General features: G+C 45.2%; 1 protein-coding gene across 1 annotated transcript in view; it reads left to right on the top strand.

Moving 5' to 3' along the window:
• Nucleotides 1–22,416, top strand: part of VWA3B (von Willebrand factor A domain containing 3B) — a 119,370-nt gene that overhangs the window by 68,471 nt on the left and 28,483 nt on the right. The window contains 6 exon segments of the mRNA XM_084900373.1: nucleotides 835–992; nucleotides 5,810–5,926; nucleotides 7,487–7,574; nucleotides 7,651–7,807; nucleotides 16,389–16,507; nucleotides 19,305–19,355. Coding sequence (XP_084756499.1) covers nucleotides 835–992; nucleotides 5,810–5,926; nucleotides 7,487–7,574; nucleotides 7,651–7,807; nucleotides 16,389–16,507; nucleotides 19,305–19,355 — 690 coding nt within the window.

Below are 22,416 nucleotides of genomic sequence, written 5' to 3'. Positions count from 1 at the left end.
CCCAGGGCCCTTCAGTCCCCAAGCAGACGCTCTATCCATTGAGCCAAACCGGCCCCGGCCCTTCCTTCTTTTTCAAACATTCATTGAGTACAAGTGAGGAACCAGGAGAACTGGGACGCACAGGAGTGTGGGCCCTCTGTCCGGCTGCACAGTGGGTGGGCACACGGGCTGAGGGCACCGGGTGTTGCTCCCTGGAGCAGGCACGGTGTGGGCGGATGGAGTGAAGAGGGAGGGCATGCTGGACTTGCTGGAGCAGGAGATTGTTCTGGAAACTTTCTATGGCTGCTGTGTTCAGGGCATTTTAGGGTCCCTTCTGGCCCAGATCTGTACCAGAATGTTTTGCTGTGACTGGTGTTGCCACAGGGGTTCCAAGGCTTTTATGAGTTGGGTGTTCAACCCTTTGGTGAGAGACGTGGGTTCCTGTAGTGCTTCCTGGTTTACAGCCGGCTCTCCTCGTGCTGGTCCTCACATGGGCCCCTGCAGCTGGAGCACAGCTGGCTCCCAGTTTGCAGATGAGGACGGTGAAGAAGTTAGGAGAGGGTTGAGCGACCTCCCTGAGTCACAGGAAGGACGAGAGCTGTGGTGTGAGCCATAGCTAGTGGCCCCAGATCCCGGTCCCTGTCCTGCCTTCCGGTGGGGCAGCGGTCAAGGGCTGTTCTCACACGTTACCAACTAGTACATGGGGAAGGGAGCTCACTTCTTTAAGTTTGCAACTTTCAACATGTCTATTGATCTAACTCTGCCTTCTTGATGAAAATTTTATGTTTCCCCTCTCTTTTCTTTTCGTTCTTCCTTTTTCTTTGTCTATTTTTTTTTTAATATAAATTAAAACAGGCATCAAAAAGAAATCCGTTCCTTGGTGTCAACGCCAGAAGAATGCGCCAATCCTCACTCTGATGTTGAGGCAACCTGGGTGTCCTCCCCAAATATGTTGAAAGCACCAGAAGACCTTTCACATCAACAGATTCAGAAAAAGAAACCCCTCCACGCAGGTATCAGTGAACAAAATGGCTGAATGTCATTGATGGTTGTTCTTCAAAGCAAGGAGTAGAATAAAATGAAATCCACACGATATTATAAAAGAAGCCCAACCCTGTGGTTTTTAATTGAAATTTTTATTGAGATACTTGTACATTCGCATGCAGTTATAAGAAATACTACAGAGAAATCCTGTATTCCTACTCTCCCTCCAGGCCCCCCAATGGTGACATCTTACAAAAAGTCCTACTATATAATAAAAGGGTAGTATGCAAATTGACCCTAACTGTGGACTGACCAGGAATGATTGGTCGCTATGCTGTGCACTGACCACCAGGGGGTAATGCTCAGTGCAAGAGCTGCCCCCTGGTGGTCAGTGCGCTCCCACAGGAGGAGCTTCACTCAGCCACAAGCTGGGATGATGGCTGAGTGCAGCGGCGGTGGTGGGAGCCTCTCCTGCCTCCTCAGCAGTGTGAAGGAGTGGTCCTAAGCTGTCAGTCAGATATCCCCCGAGGGCTCCCAGGCTGCCAGAGGGATGTCTGACTGCCAGCTTAGGCCCGATCACCTGGGGAACGAGCCTAAGCCAGCAGGTGGACATCTCCCAAGGGGTCCCGGACTGCAGGAGTGTGCAGGCCAGTCTGAGGGACCCCCAAGTTCACAAATTTTTGTGCACCGGGCCTCTAGTAATAGTACAATATTCCAAGTAGGATATTTACATGATCTTATTCAGTTCACCCAGTTTTACTGTGTTCGTGTGTGTGTGTGTGTGTGTGTGTGTGTGTGTCTATCTCTCTGTGTATGTCTATGTGTGTCTTTGTGTGTGAGTCTGTGTGTGTGTGTATGTCTTTGTGTGTGTCTGTGTGTATATGTCTGTGTGTCTGTGTGTATGTTGTTCTGTATGAATTTATCACACGAGTAATTTCGCGTTTCCATCATCACAGACAAGATACAGAACAGTCATCACCACAAGGATCCCGGGTGTTGCTCTTCTGCAACCATGCCTACCTTTCCTAAGCCCTGAACCCACTGAATTCTCCATTTCTAAAAAGTTATCATTTCAAAAATGTTACATAAATGGAATCATGCAGTACATAACCTTTGGGGATTGGCTTTTCTAATTCAGCATATTTTCCTGAAGATTCATCATAGCTTTTACATGTATCAATAGCTCATTCCTTTTCATTGCACAGTTTTCCATGATATGGATATATCAAAGTGGTTTAACCATTATCTGTTGAAGAACATTTGGGTTGTTTCCAGTTTGGGAATATTACATAAAGCAGTAATAAGCATTCATGTACAAGGTTCATGTGAACGTAAGTTTCATTTCTTCAAGATAAATTTGTTATTTTTCAATTTTACAATTTCCACTTGGAAATTTCCTATAACATATGTATTTTCTGAGATTTTCTATTTATGCATTTGTCTTAAGAGAAATTATAATTACCTACAGACCTAATGCACAGACTCATGCACCGGTGGCGTCCCTTGGCCTGGCCTGCGGAACGGTTCAAAACCGACAGATTGACATCCCCCGAGGGGTCCCGGCGTGTGAGAGGGCAGTCTGCAAAGTTGCTGTTGCTTGGCAGCTCCTTTGTTGAGCGTCTGCCCCCTGGTGGTCAGTGTGCATCATAGCTACTGGCCAGTCAGCCAGTCAGCCTGTCCCTTAGTCTTTTATGGAGACAGATTAATGAAGCATCTGTAAGATAGTTTCTTTGGCTCAGTGGTTGAGCTTTGACCTATGAACCAGGAGGTCACGGTTCGATTTCCAGTGAGGGCATATGCGCAGGTTGCAAGCTTGGTCCCAATGTGGGGTGTTCCGGAGGCAGCCGATCAATGAGTCTCTCCCATCATTGATGTTTCTATTTCCCTCTCCCTCTTCCTTTCTCTCTGAAATCAATAAAAATTATTTTTTTTTAAAGGTAAGAAAAAAAGATAGCTTCTTTGAATTTCTTGTCAAATAATTCCATCTTCTGATTCATCTCGCTGTTGGAGTTGTTTGTGTTTTTCATTCAAGGCGTGATTTTCTTGGTTCTTGATATGCTGGGTGATTTTCTTTTTTTAAATAGGATCCTGAACATTTATTTGGGGTATGACGTTAGGGACTCTGGATCCCATTGAAATCTTTTCTTTTAGTAAGTAGATGCCCTGGTCAGCGTTCACATAGAGACCTTGGCCTGCTTTGTGGTTCCAATCACATGTTAAGCTCACAGCCTTTGTGGTGTGGTTTTGGTGCTTGATTTTCTGGTGTCACCAGGGCTGCTTCTGGTCCCCTGCTGGGCTGCCAAGCTTCCTCAGGCCAGGACTGTGTTGCCTCTCAGTGTGGGGCTTCCCCACCATTGTCGCAGGGGTGTCCTCACGTCCAGAGAGACGGAGAGGCTTCCTAGGATGGGCCACTTGCATGTCTTGGTCCCTCTTGAATTATCTGTCCACCTGTCCTGGGTCTGTGTGCGAGGGAGGAATGTGTCAGCCCCTGGGGACAAAGAGGCTCCCCTTTGTGGCTGCGTCCCTTTTGCCAGTCCTGCCTGCCCTGCCCAAGAAATCTGCTAAAATGCTACTTGCAATGCCTCCTAAACATCCTAATGGCTTTTTGTCACTTCTACCATTTCACTTAGATGTGGGGTCATTGCCAATGATAGGCAACCCCGTGCTGAGTTCTTATTCTGTTTCAGTGTCTAATGGAGAGTGAAGAACGTGGGGATGGACTATCCAGATTCCAGAGCTTGGGGAGGAGTTACATGCTTCGATCCGCTGCCAGATAAAGATGTTTTATTTGCAGAGTTTGTGAATACTGCAGTTTTTATGCTTTGGAGACTATTATTTTTAATTTCCTAATTTTTTGTTAATCCTCACTTGAGGATATTTTCCCATTGGTCCTTTTTCTTTTTAGAGAGAGAGAGAGAGTGGGAGAGGGAAAGTGCTTGGAGACTTTTAGAGGAAAATTTCATTTTTGTTTTGCACACCTGTGAGGTGGTTATTTTTGCCTGGTCACTCTGGTCAGGGTGGGCTGTCGTTGTGGTCAGGGGCAGGAGTTTAGCTCTCCCGTGTGGATCATTATCTGCTTTTCACAGACGTAGCTCCCGAGAAGACGTGTCCTTCTTAATCCTGGTTATGGAAGGCAACCAAGACAGGACTCACCCTTTGTTGCCTAGAAAAGCAATGACTAACATATAGCACACTCCTATCTCCGTGCATGGAGGCCCCGGTATTCCCTTTCTGTGTAAAAGACCAACAATTTGCAGATTGTTAGCTATCATTCACTTTGTCTAATTTCTTATGGGAGATTGTAAGTCCCTTCTTGTTGAAAGTGAGAACATATTTCATTCATGAATACTACTGTGTTTCCCCGAAAATAAGACATCCTCCGAAAATAAGACCTACTTACAGATTTCCTTCTGAGTGAAATATAAGGCATCCCCAAAAAATAAGCCCCCCCAGGCTAAACATGAGATATTTGGCCCACTGATTCTGAAAGAAATGGAGTCACAGAAATTCACCAGGAAATTCAGGAATTGGATTGTTATGATGTTCCAGAAGATGATGACATGATTGTCATTGAATAAATGAGTAAATTCTTGATACTGTAGGATTCACAGTTTGTCTGGTTTGTGTTGACAACTACCATACTACCATACTGTATACAGGTAATAAATTTCCTTTATTTTCATTTAACAATAAATGTGTACCGTATTCTTCTTCATGGAAAAATAAGACATCCCCTGAAAATAAGACCTAGCGCATCTGTAGGAGCAAAAATTAATATAAGACACTGTCTTATTTTCGGGGAAACAGGATACATAAAGCCTTGGTACTTTTGCCTCTAAATTGTGAAGTACAGACACATTTACAATTAGTGTAGTTTAAGAAATCACATGTGAAAACTCAAGGTATCTTGGAATAGGCTCATTATCCTCTGAGTCTAACCACACAGATTAAATATCATTATTTGAGAAGTGTCCATGTGCTATTTGAAGGGACCCAACAGAAGGTGGAAAATAATATAAAGGTGTGGACGGCAGCGGTGGGAGACAGAGCTTCTAAAGCAGCCTCCCAAGCATGTCCCCTCTGACCCTGTAGCCTGTGACTGAGTCATCTCTCCCATGATCACGTCATGTCCACCTGGAGACAGGGTCCAGGGGGGTGGCAGGTACTTACGCAGCCCTTAGAAGCAGAGGTGTTTTCCAGCTGGTGGCGGAATGGAAAATCAGAGACGAAGCACGAGGGGAACCCAGTGTGCCCTGGCAGCTTGGAGATGGAGGGGCCACCGGAATAGAAATGTGGTGCCTTACTAGTAAGGAGCCGAGCGAGGCCTCTGGCTCACAGCCAGCGAGGAAGCAAGGGCCTCAGTCCTGCAACCGCAAGGAAGTGAATCGGCCAACAACTGGATGACCTTGGAAGCAGAGTTCTCTCCAAAAGGGCCAGAGCTTGAACTAAGATGAGTGGAACAAGCCAGTACCACAGCATTTAGTTGCTGGCAGAGCTGTGCTCTGAGGTTGGGAAACTGAGGCTGCATTCTGTGTGTTTTTAAAAATATATATTTTATTGAATTTTTACAGAGAGGAAGGGAGAAGGATAGAGAGTTAGAAACATCGATGAGAGAGAGACATCGATCAGCTGCCTCCTGCACACCTCCTACTGGGGTTGTGCCTGCAACCAAGGTACATGCCCTTGAACAGAATCGAACCTGGGACCTTTCAGTTCACAGGCCGATGCTCTATCCACTGGTTAGGGCTGCATTCTGTTTGTAAGGATCCAAGGAAATAGTCGCACCTAATGAAGGATTTCATTCCATCCCACACTCCTTTAACCTCTCTCCCTGTCATACCTGCAGAATCCACCAAAACCAGCCTGCTCAGAAGCCAGATGTGCACCCTCAAGAGCTCAGCTTGCAGCAAGAAGACAGACGACCTTCCCCCTCCCAGCAGCCGGCAGCCTCCCGGTGACAGAGGCAAGGCAGAGAGGGTCTCCGTCAGCAAGCCAGGCGGCTCCCTTTGCCCAGGGTCTGCTCTTGCAAGCTGGGCATATAGCTACTTAGTGGGGAGGCACATACTTTCTAAGTGGATCCAGATTGCTTTCTATTCAGAGGACTTCCTGCTTCTGTGAACTGGGTTTTCTTAGGGTGAGGCTTGCCTTTTGTGCCTGGGCGTTTAGTACACATGGGGCCTGTGCAGCTACGGTGCCTGTGGCCACGCTTCTGCCACCGCAGGGTTTGAATCTGAGCATCTGATACTTCACAGTTGGTTTGTTTGTTTGCTTATTTATTTATTTTTGATATCACTCTAATATTTTATTGGTTAATTGATTTTTAGAGAGAGACATTGATTTGTTGTTCCATTTATTTATGTGAAACATTGATTTGCTGTTTCACTTATTTATGCATTTATTGGTTGAGTCTTGCATGCGCCCTGATTGGGATTGAACCCACAGCCTTGGTGTATAGGGATGACACTCTAGCCAACTGAGCTACCCGGCCAGGGCCATGGGTGGTTTACTTTCTTCCCTTCTGTCACAGGTGGCACCATCCAATAAACTCCTCTCTGGTCTAAACATGAGGAAAATATAGCTTTTAAACTCAGTTTTTATTACTATTGATAAAGTCATTATTATTAAGATAGTAAATTTCTAAAAGTTTAATTACTGTAGTACTTTTCCCTATATTTCAAATAGTTGACAAATAATAAATCCTAAGTACACACACACACACACAATCCAGAGTCCCCTGGGTAGTGGGTTGCACCCGGTGGCATTCCCCTGTTGGTGCTGGGTCACAGCTTAGTGGAACCTTCGCTCCTCTGGCTGAGGGAAGCGATGTCCGTTTCAGCTCACCTGGCACAGCTCCTCAGTCTGCTCCAGGCCCCGTCCTAAAGGGCTCATCACCTGATTAGAATCTGACACGTTAGGCGTTTAACTGGCTCACTCCCCAATCCCCCCTTGTCTAAACGCTGCTGATTGGATGAGCTAGTATTCCTATTCATGAATGAATCCAAGTTTATGTAAGGGTGTGATTAAAACCCCGAATACCAATGGGAGCCACTGACCCTACAACTAAGCAGGACCTATTAAGGATTTGGTTTCCCTACATGGAACTGAGGAACCAGAAAACAAACTGTTACCGACTAAAATGTCCTTCAGAGCTCCCCTGTGTACTTGGAAGGAGCCTAATGAGGGCCACATTACTACCAGTGGTGAGTGGTATTCTTATTCAACACTGTAAAAGTGTGTTCTTCAGAAAGTATGTCTCGTTTTCCCTGGAGAGACATCTCCGTGGCCTGGGGGTCAGGAGGTAAGTAGTGACAGTGCAGTGCTCACCAGGCATTGGGCCCCATGTCAGCTGCAGGTGAGTGCTGCCTGAGAACACTCCGAGGGACAGTGTTCTCTGCAGTGAGGTCGGCTCCTCAGCCCTCAGCCCTCAGCCACAGTGAACTCAGAGGCGTGTGTGCCCCTTTTGCATTTTGCTGTAAACCCAGCGTGTGAGGACATTGTCCAGCCGCCATTTCCCTGTCCACAGAACTGAGCATCCTGCTGACGAATGAGTGTCTAGACGACACATCCTTAGAAAGACTGACTCCAGAAGGAAGCTACGCTTATGACCAAGAGTGAGTTTTAATTTTACGGGGACAGTTTTGCTGTTTTTGTTGTGAGTTTTAAAATGTCACCGTCAAGTGTTCTCAGTTTTTCAGGTTTGACTTCAGAAAACTGGCTTAAGACCAACGGCTTGGTTGCCAGGAAACTCACCATCATGGACGCCTTGTCGGTGACAGCCATTCCGCACAGCCCCACCTACATTCCCATCCTCGACAAGCATGTGACTTCCAAGGTCTTTGATGAGGTACACTGATTTTCCGTGTCTCTGCTCAACATCGTTTTCATTTCGTGCTTAACTGAAAAGCCACCCACTTCAATGTCTTGTACAGTCGTAACAAAAGTGCATTTTACCCACTGAAAATGAGTCCTTTATAGAGGCGGTGAGAAGCATGTTTGCTGTTAAGCTAAGAAAGAACTGGCCTTTGTTAGTTGGCAGTTCAGGGTTCTCTGCTTGTGAGAGACGAGGTTCTTCTGTTGCTCACCTTCTCTTCCTGCGTGCATCATCAAAGTCTCTGAAGGAAAAAGAGAGAAAGAGTGAGGGAGGGAGGAAGACAGAGAGACAGATGGATGAGGGGTAGCCAGAACAAAAGAGCCCTAAGAGAGTGATGAGTGACAGTCATCATGTCCCGGAAGGAGAGAAAGAGCTAAGAGCTTCCAGTGAGAAGGTATGTGGTGGGGTTACATGTGGAGGAAGCCAAATAAGTGTGAAGAGTTCCCAATGACTTGTGTGGTGAGAAGTCATTGCCCTGAGCAAGAACAGGCTCAGTGGAGCAGCCAGAGTGCACAGGGATGGGGAACACAGAAGACAACAAACAGTACATAAGGCTTGAACTCCAGGATTCAATGTAGCAGCAACTACTGATTTAATAGGCACATGCCAGGCCTCACAATCACTAAAGGAAAAGAATATCCTTAAAACTCATCTCACACTGAAACATTTACAGAGGAATGGAAGGGGTGTGGGATTAGCTTCAAAACAATCTGAATGGTGGGAATAGTTTGGGGAGGGGAGGAGTAGGTAAAGTAACACATAAAGTAGATAATTGTTATATTTGGACTAGAGGCCTGGTGCATGAAAATCCATGCACTGGAGGGGAGGTCCCTCAGCCCAGCCTGCCCCCTCTCACAATCTGGGAGCCCTCAGGGGCAGGAGGCGACCTGGTGATCAGGGGAAGGCTACCTGATTTGTTAGGCATCAACTTACCACGTGAAGCTTTCTTCTAGCAAGTTTGGTGATAACTTCTCATATGCTATGGATTTATTTTATTAAATTTTTGAGTTTTATTTGGAGTAGAGTATATTTAGTGAACTCCCCCTGGAAATAGAATTTTCTTATGCTTATCATGTCTCCTTCTAAGCCTCTCAATAAGCTGAGATACATCAAAAGTAAGTTTCTCTAAAGACAGACATTATAGGGTAGAAAAATATGAGAATAAAATAAAAGAAAAACCATGAAGGGCATGTTTATGGATTGAATAAATAAAAATGTTATTTTGTATAAAACCATATAAAATGAAGGCAGGTCTCAGAAGAATATTGGTAACATATATGACACACAGTTGAGGAAATAGCAACTAGAACAAGAGGTTCTAGTGCTGTGAGCTCCGGGAAGGATAGGTTGGAGACCAGGAGGGTCCCCTCACCAGGTTCAGGTGTCAGAGAAAGCTCCGACGTGGCCTGAGAGTTCAGACCTGGGGCATTGCTCAGCCTGAGGCTGGGCCTGGGGAAGGAGTTAAAGGTGCAGAGGTGAGAGCAGTGTCCTAGGCAGTGGGGAGCACACAGCGAAGGCGAAGGGTCAGAGAAGGTGCTCACTCCGGAGGAAGCTAAGTGTCGCTGCAGGAAGGGGCTAAAGCTGGGAAGGAAGTTAAGGACTATGAATGTCATTCTGAGGGGAACTGAAGACTTTAAGAGGAGAGAAAAGATCAAGTTTGGGCTCTGACTGCCATCTGGACAGAGTTGGAGGGGTCCAAGGCTGGGAAGGTGAGGAGCAGTGAGAAGGCAAGGCCAAGGGGGCTATGACTCAGGTGGTAACACGGGGGGCAGGACCAGACCCCATGGAGCTGAGAGAGGGGAAAGTGCCAAGAGGGAAATTTAAGATGGAAAAGTTGGGAGAAAGAGCAGTGAAGGTCCTGTCCTCAGGAGAACATTCGAGTCTTCTGACGCTGGAAAGCAAAGCCACGGAGCAAGGACCAAGCTTTTCGAGTGCATCTTCCAGGGGATTTGTGCTTGGTGCTTTCGGTGGCATTGTATGTCCTCATCACAGACCTGGGGTAGGCGACACGCTGCCCAGCGTGCTTACTGTCCTTCATTATTGACAGTAAGAGCAAGAGTCACAAGGATGGAAATGTACTGTAATGAATTCCAATTTCACCCTTAAAGCACACTCACATCTGTTATTCCCTAATATTTCTCTGACTGAAAGAGACCCTGGTATCAATGGCAAAACAGGAAAACTATAATCTAAAATTATTTCCACTTAGTGGGATGGATAGCTTTTTAAGACTTGGACATAACATTTCATGAAAAAGTAGGCAAAAAACTAGAATGGAGCCGAAAAGAAAACATGAACCTTAACCCACTTCACTGGGAATTTAATTGTCTCTTCCTCCTGTGCCGGGCACTGCCACATCGTCTGGGTGGAGTTGCAAAGCGATGTGTGGCTTTGTCCACTCTGCTCCATTCACGGCCGGTGTGTGGGCTCTTTCTTCCCTGGAACACAGAGCTGTTTTGGTTTTCAGTGTTTCCTGGACCAGCGTCAGATCTGTCGCCGTGGAGATAAAATATTGAGCAGAGATGTTGCCCTAGCAACTCTCCATTTCAAAATGCTGACTGGCAGTTTAAGTTTCCAATGGACCAGATAATTTTATCTTACCTCTTTCAAAAAGAACCATTCATTGTCAAGCCATATACAGAATACAACTGTTTTAGTTATTTTATGAATCTAGAATTTGAAGCTCTTTATTGCCAATTGCTTTGAAAATAATAAAACCAAAATAATTTGGAAACATTAGTATCACTGGAAAGTCTAAATCTTCATCATCGTCATCATCATCATGACGTCTTTAACAGCAGCCCATCGAGCCTTTTTGCTTTGTCCTAATCTGAGTCCAGCAGAGAGCCTGGTGGTCAGATGCCCTGGCTGGCACCCCAGCTCATCACTCCTGAGGCCACGGCAGGTCTCTGATCCAGTATGAGAGGAATCCTCACACTGGGCTCTGAGTGGAACACTTGATATTATCAAAGTAGTTCATTTAAAACTTAGAGAGCAAGCCAGCGAGGCGGCCATCCTTGCAGCGTTTAGCTGATGAAGAATGTTAGGTGCCAAGAGGCTGGGGATGCGTGACAGACTGGCATTTTGTTACTTTCAGATATAGTACCGTGTTTCCCCAAAAATAAGACATCCTCCGAAAATAAGACCTAGCGCATGGAAAGATAAGACATCCCCTGAAAATAAGACCTAGCGCAACTTTGGGAGAACAAATTAATATAAGACACTGTCTTATTTTCGGGGAAACAGGGTAGCATTCAACAGAAACTTCTATTGGCAGAAAAGCTTCTTTAATTATTCAAAAGCACAATTATTGCAAACGCTATATTTATTCATTGTGCACAAAAATAGAAAATATAGTTAAATGGAAAAGAAACAATAGTTAATTCCACTACAGGTGAATCATTGGTGGTTAGCTGCCTATACCTTTCACTGTTATAAATCCTTTGTTTTTTGTTTTTGTTTTACCAAAATGAAGTCAAACTAAATATACTGTTTTGTGTCCTCATTTTTACTCAATAGTCTATTTAATAGACTCTATTGTGAACATTGTTTCAGGCAAACAAATGTGTATCTCCTACACCATTTTATTTATTTATTTTTAAATTAAATTTTAAATAGAAAAACCCAATCTTTTATATTCTAAAAGTTTAGATTAAAAAATGTAAGATGTGCCTGGTCAAATGGCTAGTTGGTTGGAGTGCCATACCATATACCAAAGGTTTCAGGTTCGATCCCTGGTCAGGATAAAGTGTCTCAACCTTTGGAGACAGCCAATCGATCCATGTTTCTTTCTCACACCTCTTTCTCTCTCTTTCTCTCTCTCTCTCTCTCTCTCTCTCTCTCCTCATCTTCCTCTCTCTAAAAATAATTAAACACATCCTTTGGTAAAGATAAAAAAGGAAGATGTCATCTATACTGTAACCTACACTGAAGTAAATAGCATATTTTCAGGGTTTATGAATGATCTTATTGGCACACTGCTTTGCCAGTTAATTTTGTGGCCCTGCCTTCATTTTGTTCTTTGGAGGCTAGAGATGATGCAGTTTGAAAGCAAACCTAGGCTTCAGCACTCAACAGTTTGTACAGTGGAAGTATCTATTTGTAGTCAGAGTTATCCATCAGGATATGCACAGCTTTTGCATTTTCATTGCACATGTCCAGTCAGACCTTTCTTGGCCAAGCTGGTAGCAAGGTGTGGATACTTATTGGGGGGGGAAAAAGTAGTTGGTGAATTCAGTCAGGGTTGAACAATAAACATTTAAATACCAGTTTCATGCTATTTTCTCATTTTAAAAGGGGGATTGTGGGATTGCTTATAAACACAGAATGTCACCAGGTAAAATTCTGTCTGCACTACTTTAGCAACCAGTAGCTGTGTGCACAGTTCTGCATTCTGCTTTTTTGTTTTTGTTGTTAATCCTCACCCACGGATATTTTTCCATTGATTTTTAGAGAAAGTGAAAGGAGGGTAGGAGAAGAGAGAGAGAGAGAGAGAGAGAGAGAGAGAGAGAGACAGACAGACATTGATTGCCTCCCCACTCACCCCAACCAGGACCAGGGATTGAACCTGCAACCCAGGTACATTCCCTTGACCGGCAATTGTACCCACAACCCTTCAGTGTGCAGGTCAATAGTATAACCACTGAGCAACACTAGCCAGGGCTGTATTCTGCTTTCTTTATTTAGCATATGTTATGAATGTATTTCCTTGTAATGACCATTTTTGGATGATTTTAATGGTTGCACTAATATTCAATAATATGAGTTACTATAATTTATTTAACTATTATCCCAATTATTGGGCTGTTTACTTGGAATTATAAGAATAATTATAATTTTCCTATATTTCTGCTATCATGTAGAATACTAACATTTAAGAACTTTTCCAATTGCTACATGAAATGGTATTTCATTTTAATTTTCTATTCTTTTATTGTTCAAGAGTAGTTTTTTTTTTAATGTAAGTTAAATACCTTTCTTAAAACCTTGTTCACCTATACTTAGCAAACACCTCTTTAAAAATAGCAGAGTTAAACTCATCTCTTACCTCAGTTACCAAGGATTCAAATTTGGTGAGATCCAAACTTAATTATGTTTTACAATATAGATGAACTTTAAAATTTTTGAGCCTTGGCCATTATTTTAATTTATACATAATTTTATTCTTTCATATGTTCAACAAATGGTTAGTACTAGAAACTGGCATGTTTAAAAGGAATAAAGAACTAGAGTTCAGTGGAGAGGCAGGCCATATAACAAGAGCTGCATGTATGAATATATGATTCAGGGCTTGAGTGAGAAAATACGGAGCGCCTATCGCTTGGCAGAGAGTAAGAACAAACGATTATCATTATTGATAAAACTATGCTCAAGTACAGTGGTTCCTAAGCTATCTCTGGTCCAATAGTGGGAAAAGTTCTAACAGAATCAGCCCAGATCGGCTATCCATGAGTCTAGAAATTTCTTCTGCCTTTATGGTCGGTGTCTACCTCCCTCCTTCACTTCCTCCCTTTAGTTAAAATCTTCTCAAAGTGTGATTATTAATATCAATGTGGTGAGGTTTATAGATTAACCTCAGAGAGCTGAGTAGGTTATATCAGGAGGCTTCCTTTGGTTATTGAATATTGTCTAGAAGAGTCTCTCATCAGTTGGTTATGCTCATTTGCATTATAAGAGGTAAGAAGTGCGCCATTTCAAAGGAGGTATGAGTAGGGTTTATTCCCTCTCAAGTAGAGCTGGCAGGCTCTTCTCTGACCACCTCCCCTCCCACGAGCTGCCCTCCCAGCCCCTGTGACCTCACAGTCACACTACATTTGACATCATAAAGAGAGTATCCCATGGGACCTTCACGTGACCACCATGTTGTGAAAACTAAGACCACAGATTGAAGGTGTGGAGTATGACTTTGTCTTTCCCTCAGTCTGCATGTGCACGAGCCAGATCCACACGCACCTGAGCTGCTTCCACACTGAAGCACACTATGGCCATGCCAGGCCTGCGGGCCAAGTCCACGAAAGAGGGAAGTAGAACCTGACCTGCGGCTTCTTCAGTGCGTGAAGGGAGGGCCGCGCCGGAAATGGTGAAGGGGTGGCGTGGCTATGCATTTTGTGGTGTTGATTTGTGACTAAGCCATATAAGTTGGCAAACTTGGAGGGCTATTCAGAGACTTGTAAAGGTATTTTATCCCCAGAGGTGATTGAAATGTAACGGTCTTTTGTTGAGATTGTCTCTGCTCCCCCTTCTTACCACTCTCCTGGGGGGGAGGGGAGTTTATGTGATATGTAGCTCTATTTTGAAAGATTTTTCCCCCTCTAAGTTTCATTTAGTTCCCAATGGCCAGTTGACCCGTTCTGTCTCCTGCCTTCGGCAGAGACAGTTGGAAGCCACACGCTGAGTCATATGTCTGACAAGCAGCAAGGCTTCCTATGCGGCCTCATAACTTTATGATTTTCTCGTCAGTTTTCTGAATTTTTGTCTATTTTCCTGTTGGTTTTGGTCTTGATGTTTTAACATGATTAATATATTTAGTTTTCAATTTCAATACTGTTTTTTCTCCAAGAGAGATTTATTATTTAAAATATTGTTGTTTTTCCCCATTAATTTCTTTCTATGGTACTCTGTATGTTTTTTGTACTTTTATATGACTTTTACATTTCTTAACAATCTAATAAGTCATTTAAATCATAATTAATACAAAGTCATTGTTAGATGGTTCATAAGTTAGTTTCTTAAGTGAATTGACATTCTGATGATTTGCTCAGCTATCAGTTGTGGGCTGTGTGTGTGTGTGTGTGTGTTTTGGAATTATGCTGGGTCATTTCAACAAGAGTTTTTAACCTGTTTTTTACTCTTTCTCCTCCTTTTTGCACTTGCCTCAGTCCATCCCTTGAGCCGCCTCATTGGCGTTTAGCCTCTAGCTCCATGGTGACCCTGGAATATAGAACCAGAGAGTGGTTAGAGTCTCAGGGCCCTCTCCTAGCCTGGCCTTCTTCCAGGGGTGAGAGACCCTGAGACAAGTGCTGGCTGCTGGGGCCCTGTCCTTCACAGAGCACTCATCACCCACCTGCTTAACTTAGGAGGCAAGGGCGTACATAAAAGCATGATCTATATTGTCTTGATTGATTAAAAGTAAAAATTGCTTTTTAAAAAAAATTCCTCATATTTCCAAGACACCTAATTGGAAGCAGATACAATTTTGAAATGATATTGCTTAAGATTACCTGTTAGTTAGACTTTCTTTTTGTTTAAATATTAAGATTTGGAATATGCCTTTTGTGAACATATTTTATTGATCAATAAATATTTGTTAAGGGCACAGTATGTGCCAGGCACTCTGCTAGGTAATAGGAATACAGTCGTGACTAAAACACAGTCCCTGCTCTGGGGGAGCTTACTCTGCTGGGAAGAGCTAAGTGTGTAATGTACAGGCACTGAGATGCAGGCACACTCATCCGGACCAGAGGATAGCAGCAGGTGCAGACAGAGCCCCGAGTGGAGCCTGGGGCTCTGGGCTCTCACAGAACGCAGTACACTGAGTGGCCAGATTACTATTATCTCTGAACACATAAAAATCTGGCCACTGAGTTTGTATGTAATATATATATATATATTATAGCCCAGTGCATGAATTCATGCATGGGTGGGGTCCGGCCAGCCAGGCCAGGGGGAAGAGACATAGGCAGTTGGCCGGCCTGTCTGCTGGTAGAAATCCTGGTTGAGGGGACAATTAGCATATTAGCCTTTTATTATATAGATTATACACTGAGTGGCCAGATTATTATACATTAGAGATCATAATAATCTGGCCACTCAGTGTATAAGAACCTCTTATAATCCTGGCTGGTTTGGCTCAGTAGACAGAACATCAGCCTATGGACTGAAGTGTCTCAGGTTCGATTCTGGTCAGAGCACATGCCCAGGTTGCAGGCACATCCCCAGTGTGGGGTGTGCAGGAGGCAGCCAGTCAATGATTCTCTTTCATCATTGATGTCTCTCTCTCTCTCCCTCTCTCTCTCTCTCTCTCTCTCTCTCTCTGCCCCTCTCTTCCACTCTCCCTCTCCCCCTCTCCCTTCTTCTCAGAAGTCCATAAAACAAACAAACAAACAATAACAAAAAACACAAGCCCTATAAACTGATAAGGAAAGTGGTCAAAAGATATTAACTATCATCGATATTCTCAAAAGAAAATTAAATTAAATACATGAAAAAGATGTATAACCCGAATAGTAATTTACAAGTAGCAACAATGAGCTCCTGTTTCTCACTGTGCATCGACTGGACAGAGTTCATGAAGTTAACACTGGTTCTGACAACAGTTCCCCAAACAGTTCTGTTTCCTTTTATGTGGTGGTTATTTTATAAAGATATAGTTTTCAGAAGAAAAAAGGTTAGTGACAATATCTGATTTTTTTCTTAACGATTTTCTATATGTTATAATTTGCTGCAATCACACTGACCTTAGAGTCAGGAAAACGTGCTGTGGAGCCATGTGGCGCCACCTTTGAGAGAACTTGTCAGCCCATCCAATGACGCTTTCCTGTGCGTTGCTGTGCAGGTGTTCCCTCTGGCACACGTGTGCAGCGACACGAACAAGATGACATTAATTAACCCCCAAGGAGTCAAGCTCAGCATGTACAAGCGAAAGGTGGAGCAGGCAATCCGGTCCTATGAAAAGTGAGTGTCCTCGGCTCTCGCGCACAGCTGTGGGGTTTGCTTGTTTTGGCTTTTTTCTCCTGTTTTAGCTTAGATTTCTCATCTGGAGCAGCTGTTTAAGACTCGCCCGCAAGGAATATCCAATTTAGCAGCAGCAGTGAACACAGACACCCCGGGTGTGGCACTGCATTGAATACCTCACCCCAAAATAGTATTTCTAAGGTGTTTCCCACCACAAGTAAGCAGACATCACTGCCCATGAGCAGGCCCGCGGGAGGCTCACAGCCCTTTGCCGACACGGTGGCATAAACTAGCTGTTGTGGTCACACTTGGTGCCTGTGTGTGGGAGCACTTCTGTTTCAGTATTTTAAGAATGGAAGTGCAATGTTGGCTTTGTGTGCCTGAGCACTGGCTCTGCGTGGAGATGGCCAGGACCACCTGGATTCTGGGGTGATTACTTGGCCGATTTTTTTAGTCTAAGGTCAAGGTTGCAGCCCTCAGATCCATGGGAAACACCAGTTGTAAGCTGGCTGAGGACCATGTTAGTAACCTCTACTTACAGTCTCCAAAAGGATCGGCTGCTGCCTAGACTTCTGAAATGTCACTAGGACAGGCTGCTTTGCAAATAAGCCACTCTTGTTATAAGTGGTTTGTGGAGCAGAGATATGGAAAGCGAGTGAAAGCCACTCCCCAGGCGGATCTCACTCTTCCCACACAACAGAAGCAGAAAACTAGGCAGTAGCATCCCTGAGACCAGGGGCTAGACCAGCACAGAGACGCCCAGAGTCCCGTGCCCTCAGGCATCCCCTAGGGACCACCCTCATCCCACATGCAAAGGGACTTCCCAGGGTCTCCGTCCCTCCCCGTCTGTGGAGCTGGGACCCAGACTCTCAGTTGTCCTCAGCTCATACCCGCCGTGTGCTTTACACTGTTTACTGAACATGGAAAGTAGGGGAGAACAGAGGTGAGGAACAGGCTCTTGGGAACAGTTTTTCTAGAGGATGTAGTTAGAATGAGACGTGCTAAGTGATTGGACACATGTTCACTGAGCCAATGGCTTCCCGGCCTGCCAAGCGTGGCTCGCCCCTCTGCCGAATCTGGAGCCAGGAGCACGGGTTATTCCTGGCCGCAAGCAGGCGTGGCCAAAGTGAGTGCACGGCCCGTTGTGACCACCTTTTGAGTGGACGAAGCTACTGTGATCATCACAACCTGCATGTCCCTTTCCATTTCCAACAACTGGAACCTGTGTTCGCCCACCCCTGGCACACATCTCAGTCCTCTCAGCGTGAGGGGTGCTGTTATCCTTGTTTCATCGGTAAGAAAATAGAGTTTCAAAAAGTCACATCACACAGGCTCGCACAGCAGCCAGCGGAGACCTGAGATGAACCCAAACCCGTGTGGCTCTGAGCCCTGGCCCACATGCCCAGCCTCCCTGGTACATTGCCTCTGCTGGCAAGGTTTACATTTAGGAGGATTTTTAAGTAAGTTTTTTTTTTTTCCCCTGGAAAAGTGTGCACGCGCAAGCACGCACACACACACCCAAAATGCATCCTATGAATCATTTTTTTTATTGTCTAAAGTCTAACATATGTCTCCTTTTTCTCCAATTGACACCCCCCCCAGCCATTCCCACCCCTGAGGGCAAGCCCCCACTGCCCCAGCGTCTGTGTCTATTGGTCATGCTAACATACAAGTCCTTTGGCTGACCTGTGAATCATTTTTAAGTCTCAGAAGCCCTGGTCCTTGTTACAGAAACCACATGGTTAAAGAAACCCAGTTTTCAAATAGACCCCAAAGAACCAAAACCTTCAAGTGATACAGGAGCACTGAGCTGGCTTACTTCCTACTCCCTGACTTTCTGTCCTTACCGAGCATCTACGCATGTCAGACATCCACGGCCCTGCTGAGTCCTCGCAGTGACACGAGGAGGCACCGTCAGGTCCCCGTCCCACAGAACAGCTTCTCCACAAGCCCAGGAAGAGAAGCTGCCCGAGTCTGGCCCAGGGGGTCTGGCTCCAGGCCTGTGCACCCCACACCGCCCCCCTTCTGTGGCAGGAGAGCAGGGCAGGATAAAACCCCCAAATCTGTTCTCAGAGCCCTGGTGACGGGTGCTGGGCCGGGGGTTAGAATGCCCCTGGAGGGTGGCAGTTTCTCCCACCTCATCTACCGAAGCAGCTTTTTCACGGGGTCCCGCTCACACCGGGCCAGCGCTCTGTGCCTGCCCTGCAGGGCCTGTGGGTAAGGACGCAGCAGCACAGGCACAGGCCTGGCAGGAGCCCTGCAGGAAGCATCCCTGGTTAGTGATGAGAAGGAGCCCCCCCACCTACAGAAGCCAGCAGGCTCCAACCTCCTCCTTGCTTCTTGGGGCGACAAGCATCGCTGCGAACGGGTCCGTGAGGAGGTTTAGTCTCAGCATCGCCAGCTAGCTGCAGGGGCCCACAAGGCCCTCGTTAGTCCGCTCTCCCAGAGGCTTCGTTTGGAAAATGAGGTCTCTACAGTGGGACCCGCTCCTGTTCTGGGTGACCCAGGTAACCTCCTTTGCCCGGAGAATCGAGGCAGAAGAAAGTCTAAAGAAGCAAATTAACGCCATACTTATATGTTTACCTCAGAAGAAAAGCAGCGATCAGGAGGCCAGCTTGGTGCTGCCTCGGGCCTGGCCTTCCTTGGCAGCGGGGAGCGCCCCTCCTTGCTGAGGGAGCGTGGGCCGCGGAGATGGGACGGGCCAGGCTCTCCCTGCGCTGCCCTTCAGAGCCTGGGCTCGGCCTTCTGCTGTGAAACGAGGCGTTGGTGCTAATTGTTTTCAATTGTTTTTCAACAGGCGCTTGAACAAAATTGTCTGGCGAGCATTATCTCAAGAGGAAAAAGAAAAGTAAGCCAGTTCCTCATTTAAAAAAAATTTTTTTTTGTTATGATTTACATAACCTACAACTAACTTTTTTAAGTGAACAACTCAATGGTATTTAAATTATTCAAAATGTTGTACAAACTACTGCCTCCCTCTAGTTTCAAAACTATCCTATCACCTCAGAAAAATTTCTTGTACCCACTGAGTAATCCTCCCACTCCCCTCTATCTCTAAACTTGTCTGCTCTGGATATATCGTATGAAAGAAATCAGACATTGTGATTTTCCGTGTCTGGCTTCCTTTACGTAATGTAAAAACTTAATATTTTCAAGGTTCATCCAAGTTGTAGCGTATACAGTACTTTATTCCTGTTTATTGCTGAGTAATGACCCATGTGTGTATCTGCCAGTTTGCCTATCCGCTGATGGGTGTGCACGTTGTTTCCGCCGTGAACAATGCTGCAGTGTGCATTCACGCAGAAGCATCGCTGTGGACATGGGACTTCATTTGAGTGTGTGACTAAGAGTGGTTTGCTGGGTCGCAGGGCAATTCTATGTTTAGCTTTTGAGGAGCCACCAAATTGTTTGCCGCAGCAACTGCACCATTTTACGTTCCCCCAGCAACAGGTGAGGCTCTTGTTCTCCCACAATTCTTGCTTGTTTTCCTTCTTTTCTTTAAACGGAAGCCATCCTACGGGTGTGAAGTGATGCCGCTGTAGTTTTCATTTCCACTTCCTTAGGGACCAGTCATGTGAGCATCTTTCATGTGGCCAAATGTGTATCTTCAGCAGAATATCTATGCAAGTCCTTCAGCCATTTTAAAAAAATATATTTTATTGTTTTTTTACAGAAAGGAAGGGAGGGGAATAGAGAGTTAGAAACATTAATGAGAGAGAAACATGGATCAGCTGCCTCCTGCACACCCCTTACTGGGGATGTGCCCTCAACCAAGGCACATGCCCTTGACCGGAATCGAACCTGGGACCCTTCAGTCCATAGGCTGACACACTATCCACTGAGCCAAACCAGTTAGGGCCCTTCAGCCATTTTTAAACTGAGTTTATCCTCTTGTTGTTGACTGGAAGAATTCTGGATGTTCAATCTTTATCAGGTCAATATTTTAACATTCTTGATAATTTCCCTTTTCTCCCCAGAAGTTTTTAATATTGGTGATATTGATTTTTCTACTTTTTCTTATACTTGTGGTGTCAAACCGAAGAATTCAATCCATTGCCAAATTTAAGGTCATGAATATTTACCTCTGTAATCTCTTCTAATACTTTTCTGACGTTAGCTCTTACACTGAGGTTATTGATGAGTGAATTTTTATATTTGAAATAGAGATAGTTTTACTTCTTTCCAATTTGTAGGCCTTTTGTTTTTCTTCTTGTCTAGTTGTCTGGATACGACTCCCTGTACCTGGTTGAATGAATGCCAGTGGTGAAGGGGGCATCTTGTCTTGTTCCTGATCACAGGGGAAAGTTTTCAATCTCTCACCACTGAGTGGGGTGTTGCAAGATTTTCACAAATGCCCTTTACCATATAAGGAAGTTCCCTTCTACTCCTAGTTTGCTCATTGTTTTTTTTTATTTTTTATTTTTTTATTTTATTGATTTTTTACAGAGAAGAAGAGGGAGGGATAGAAAGTCAGAAACTTTGATGAGAGAGAATCATCGATTAGCTGTCTCCTGCACACCTCCCACTGGGGATGTGCTCGCAACCAAGGCACATGCCCTTGACCGGAATCGAACCCGGGACCTTTCAGTCCGCAGACAGACACCCTATCCACTGAGCCAAACCAGTTTCGGCTGCTCATTGTTTTTATCTTAAGAGTATTTGTTGGATTTTGTCAAATGCTTTTCCTACATCTACTGAGGTGATTGTGTGGGTTTTTCCTTGCTCTGTTGATAGGCTGTGGTGCATTAAATCAGTTGATTGCCTCAGGTTGAACCACCTTGCATGCTTGGGTTAAACCCCACTGGGGTCATGGAGTATAGTGTTTTTAATGCTCTGTCTGATTTGGTCAGAGCATTGTGTTGAGGCTATTTACCCCTCAATTTCTAAAGGGAATTGGTCTTGTAGCTTTCTTTATTTCGTTTCTTTGTCTGGTGTCAGCACTGAGATAATGCTGGCCATTTTGAAGTGATTCCTTTTGTGGGGTGATCTTTCTCCATTTCTTTGTATGCCTTAGCATCTTTAGCTGAGTTTAGAGCATTTGAAAAGAACAGATGCCTCTCCCAGTCATTATACCAGTAAACTGTCTTCTTACAGGGAAGCCCTTGAGCAGCCATTTAGGCTGGAGAACCGCTCAACTCTTTCCTGGGGATGAGTCTTCTCCAGGCCTGTGTGCGTCATTCCCAGGGGGTTGCCCCTGTTTCTTCTCAGGAGCCACGATCTCGCCCTCCCCTCGTGTCTGGGCTTGGTGCTGCAGGAACCCTGGAGCTCTGACGGCCATGGACTTGCCTTTGTTCTCAGCTGCCCCTAACCCGGAATCCAAGTGAACAGCCCTTCCCCTCGCACTGTGAGTCAGAGGAGACAGAAGCCAGTCCCTCTGGCAGACCCCTGCCAGCCAGGAGGTTGGGTTGGGTGCATATTCCCCTTTCTCTTTCCCTCCCCAAAAAAGTTTTCCTCTCAGTTGTGTTTCACTGTGCCTGGGGAGAGGGAGGGCTAGGCCAGGCAAAATAAAATAAACTTTCCTACCCACTTCAGTGCCTGCTCTTCTTGGGTTTGTGGCATGCCGAAGCTCTAAGTGGCTTCTGGGATTCTCTGGAAGGCGATTTGGTCCATATATTGTTGATAAGTCAGTATCTCTGTGGGGAAACGAAGGCTGGGTTTCTTATTCCACCATCTCCCAGTTAGATTTTTAACAGGAATTGTTGCTGTCCTCTGGAGACAAGTTGTCTGTGGATTGAGCCCTGTGGTTGTGCTGGGTTTGCACTCTTCCTGCAACACCCGCATCTAAGGAGGCGACACTCTGAGCAGTCAGAGAGTGACAGGGATGGAACGAGCTCTCTCCCCACCCACTCCCTCTCTCCTTCCCCCGTGTGTGACTCCCTAGTAGTGGACTCCAGGACCTGGGCCTCCCA

Source organism: Pipistrellus hanaki (genome assembly GCF_964339955.1).
Source record: "Pipistrellus hanaki genome assembly, chromosome: 12".
Taxonomy (NCBI): Eukaryota; Metazoa; Chordata; class Mammalia; order Chiroptera; family Vespertilionidae; genus Pipistrellus; species Pipistrellus hanaki.
This window is presented reverse-complemented; position numbering and strand designations above follow the sequence as displayed.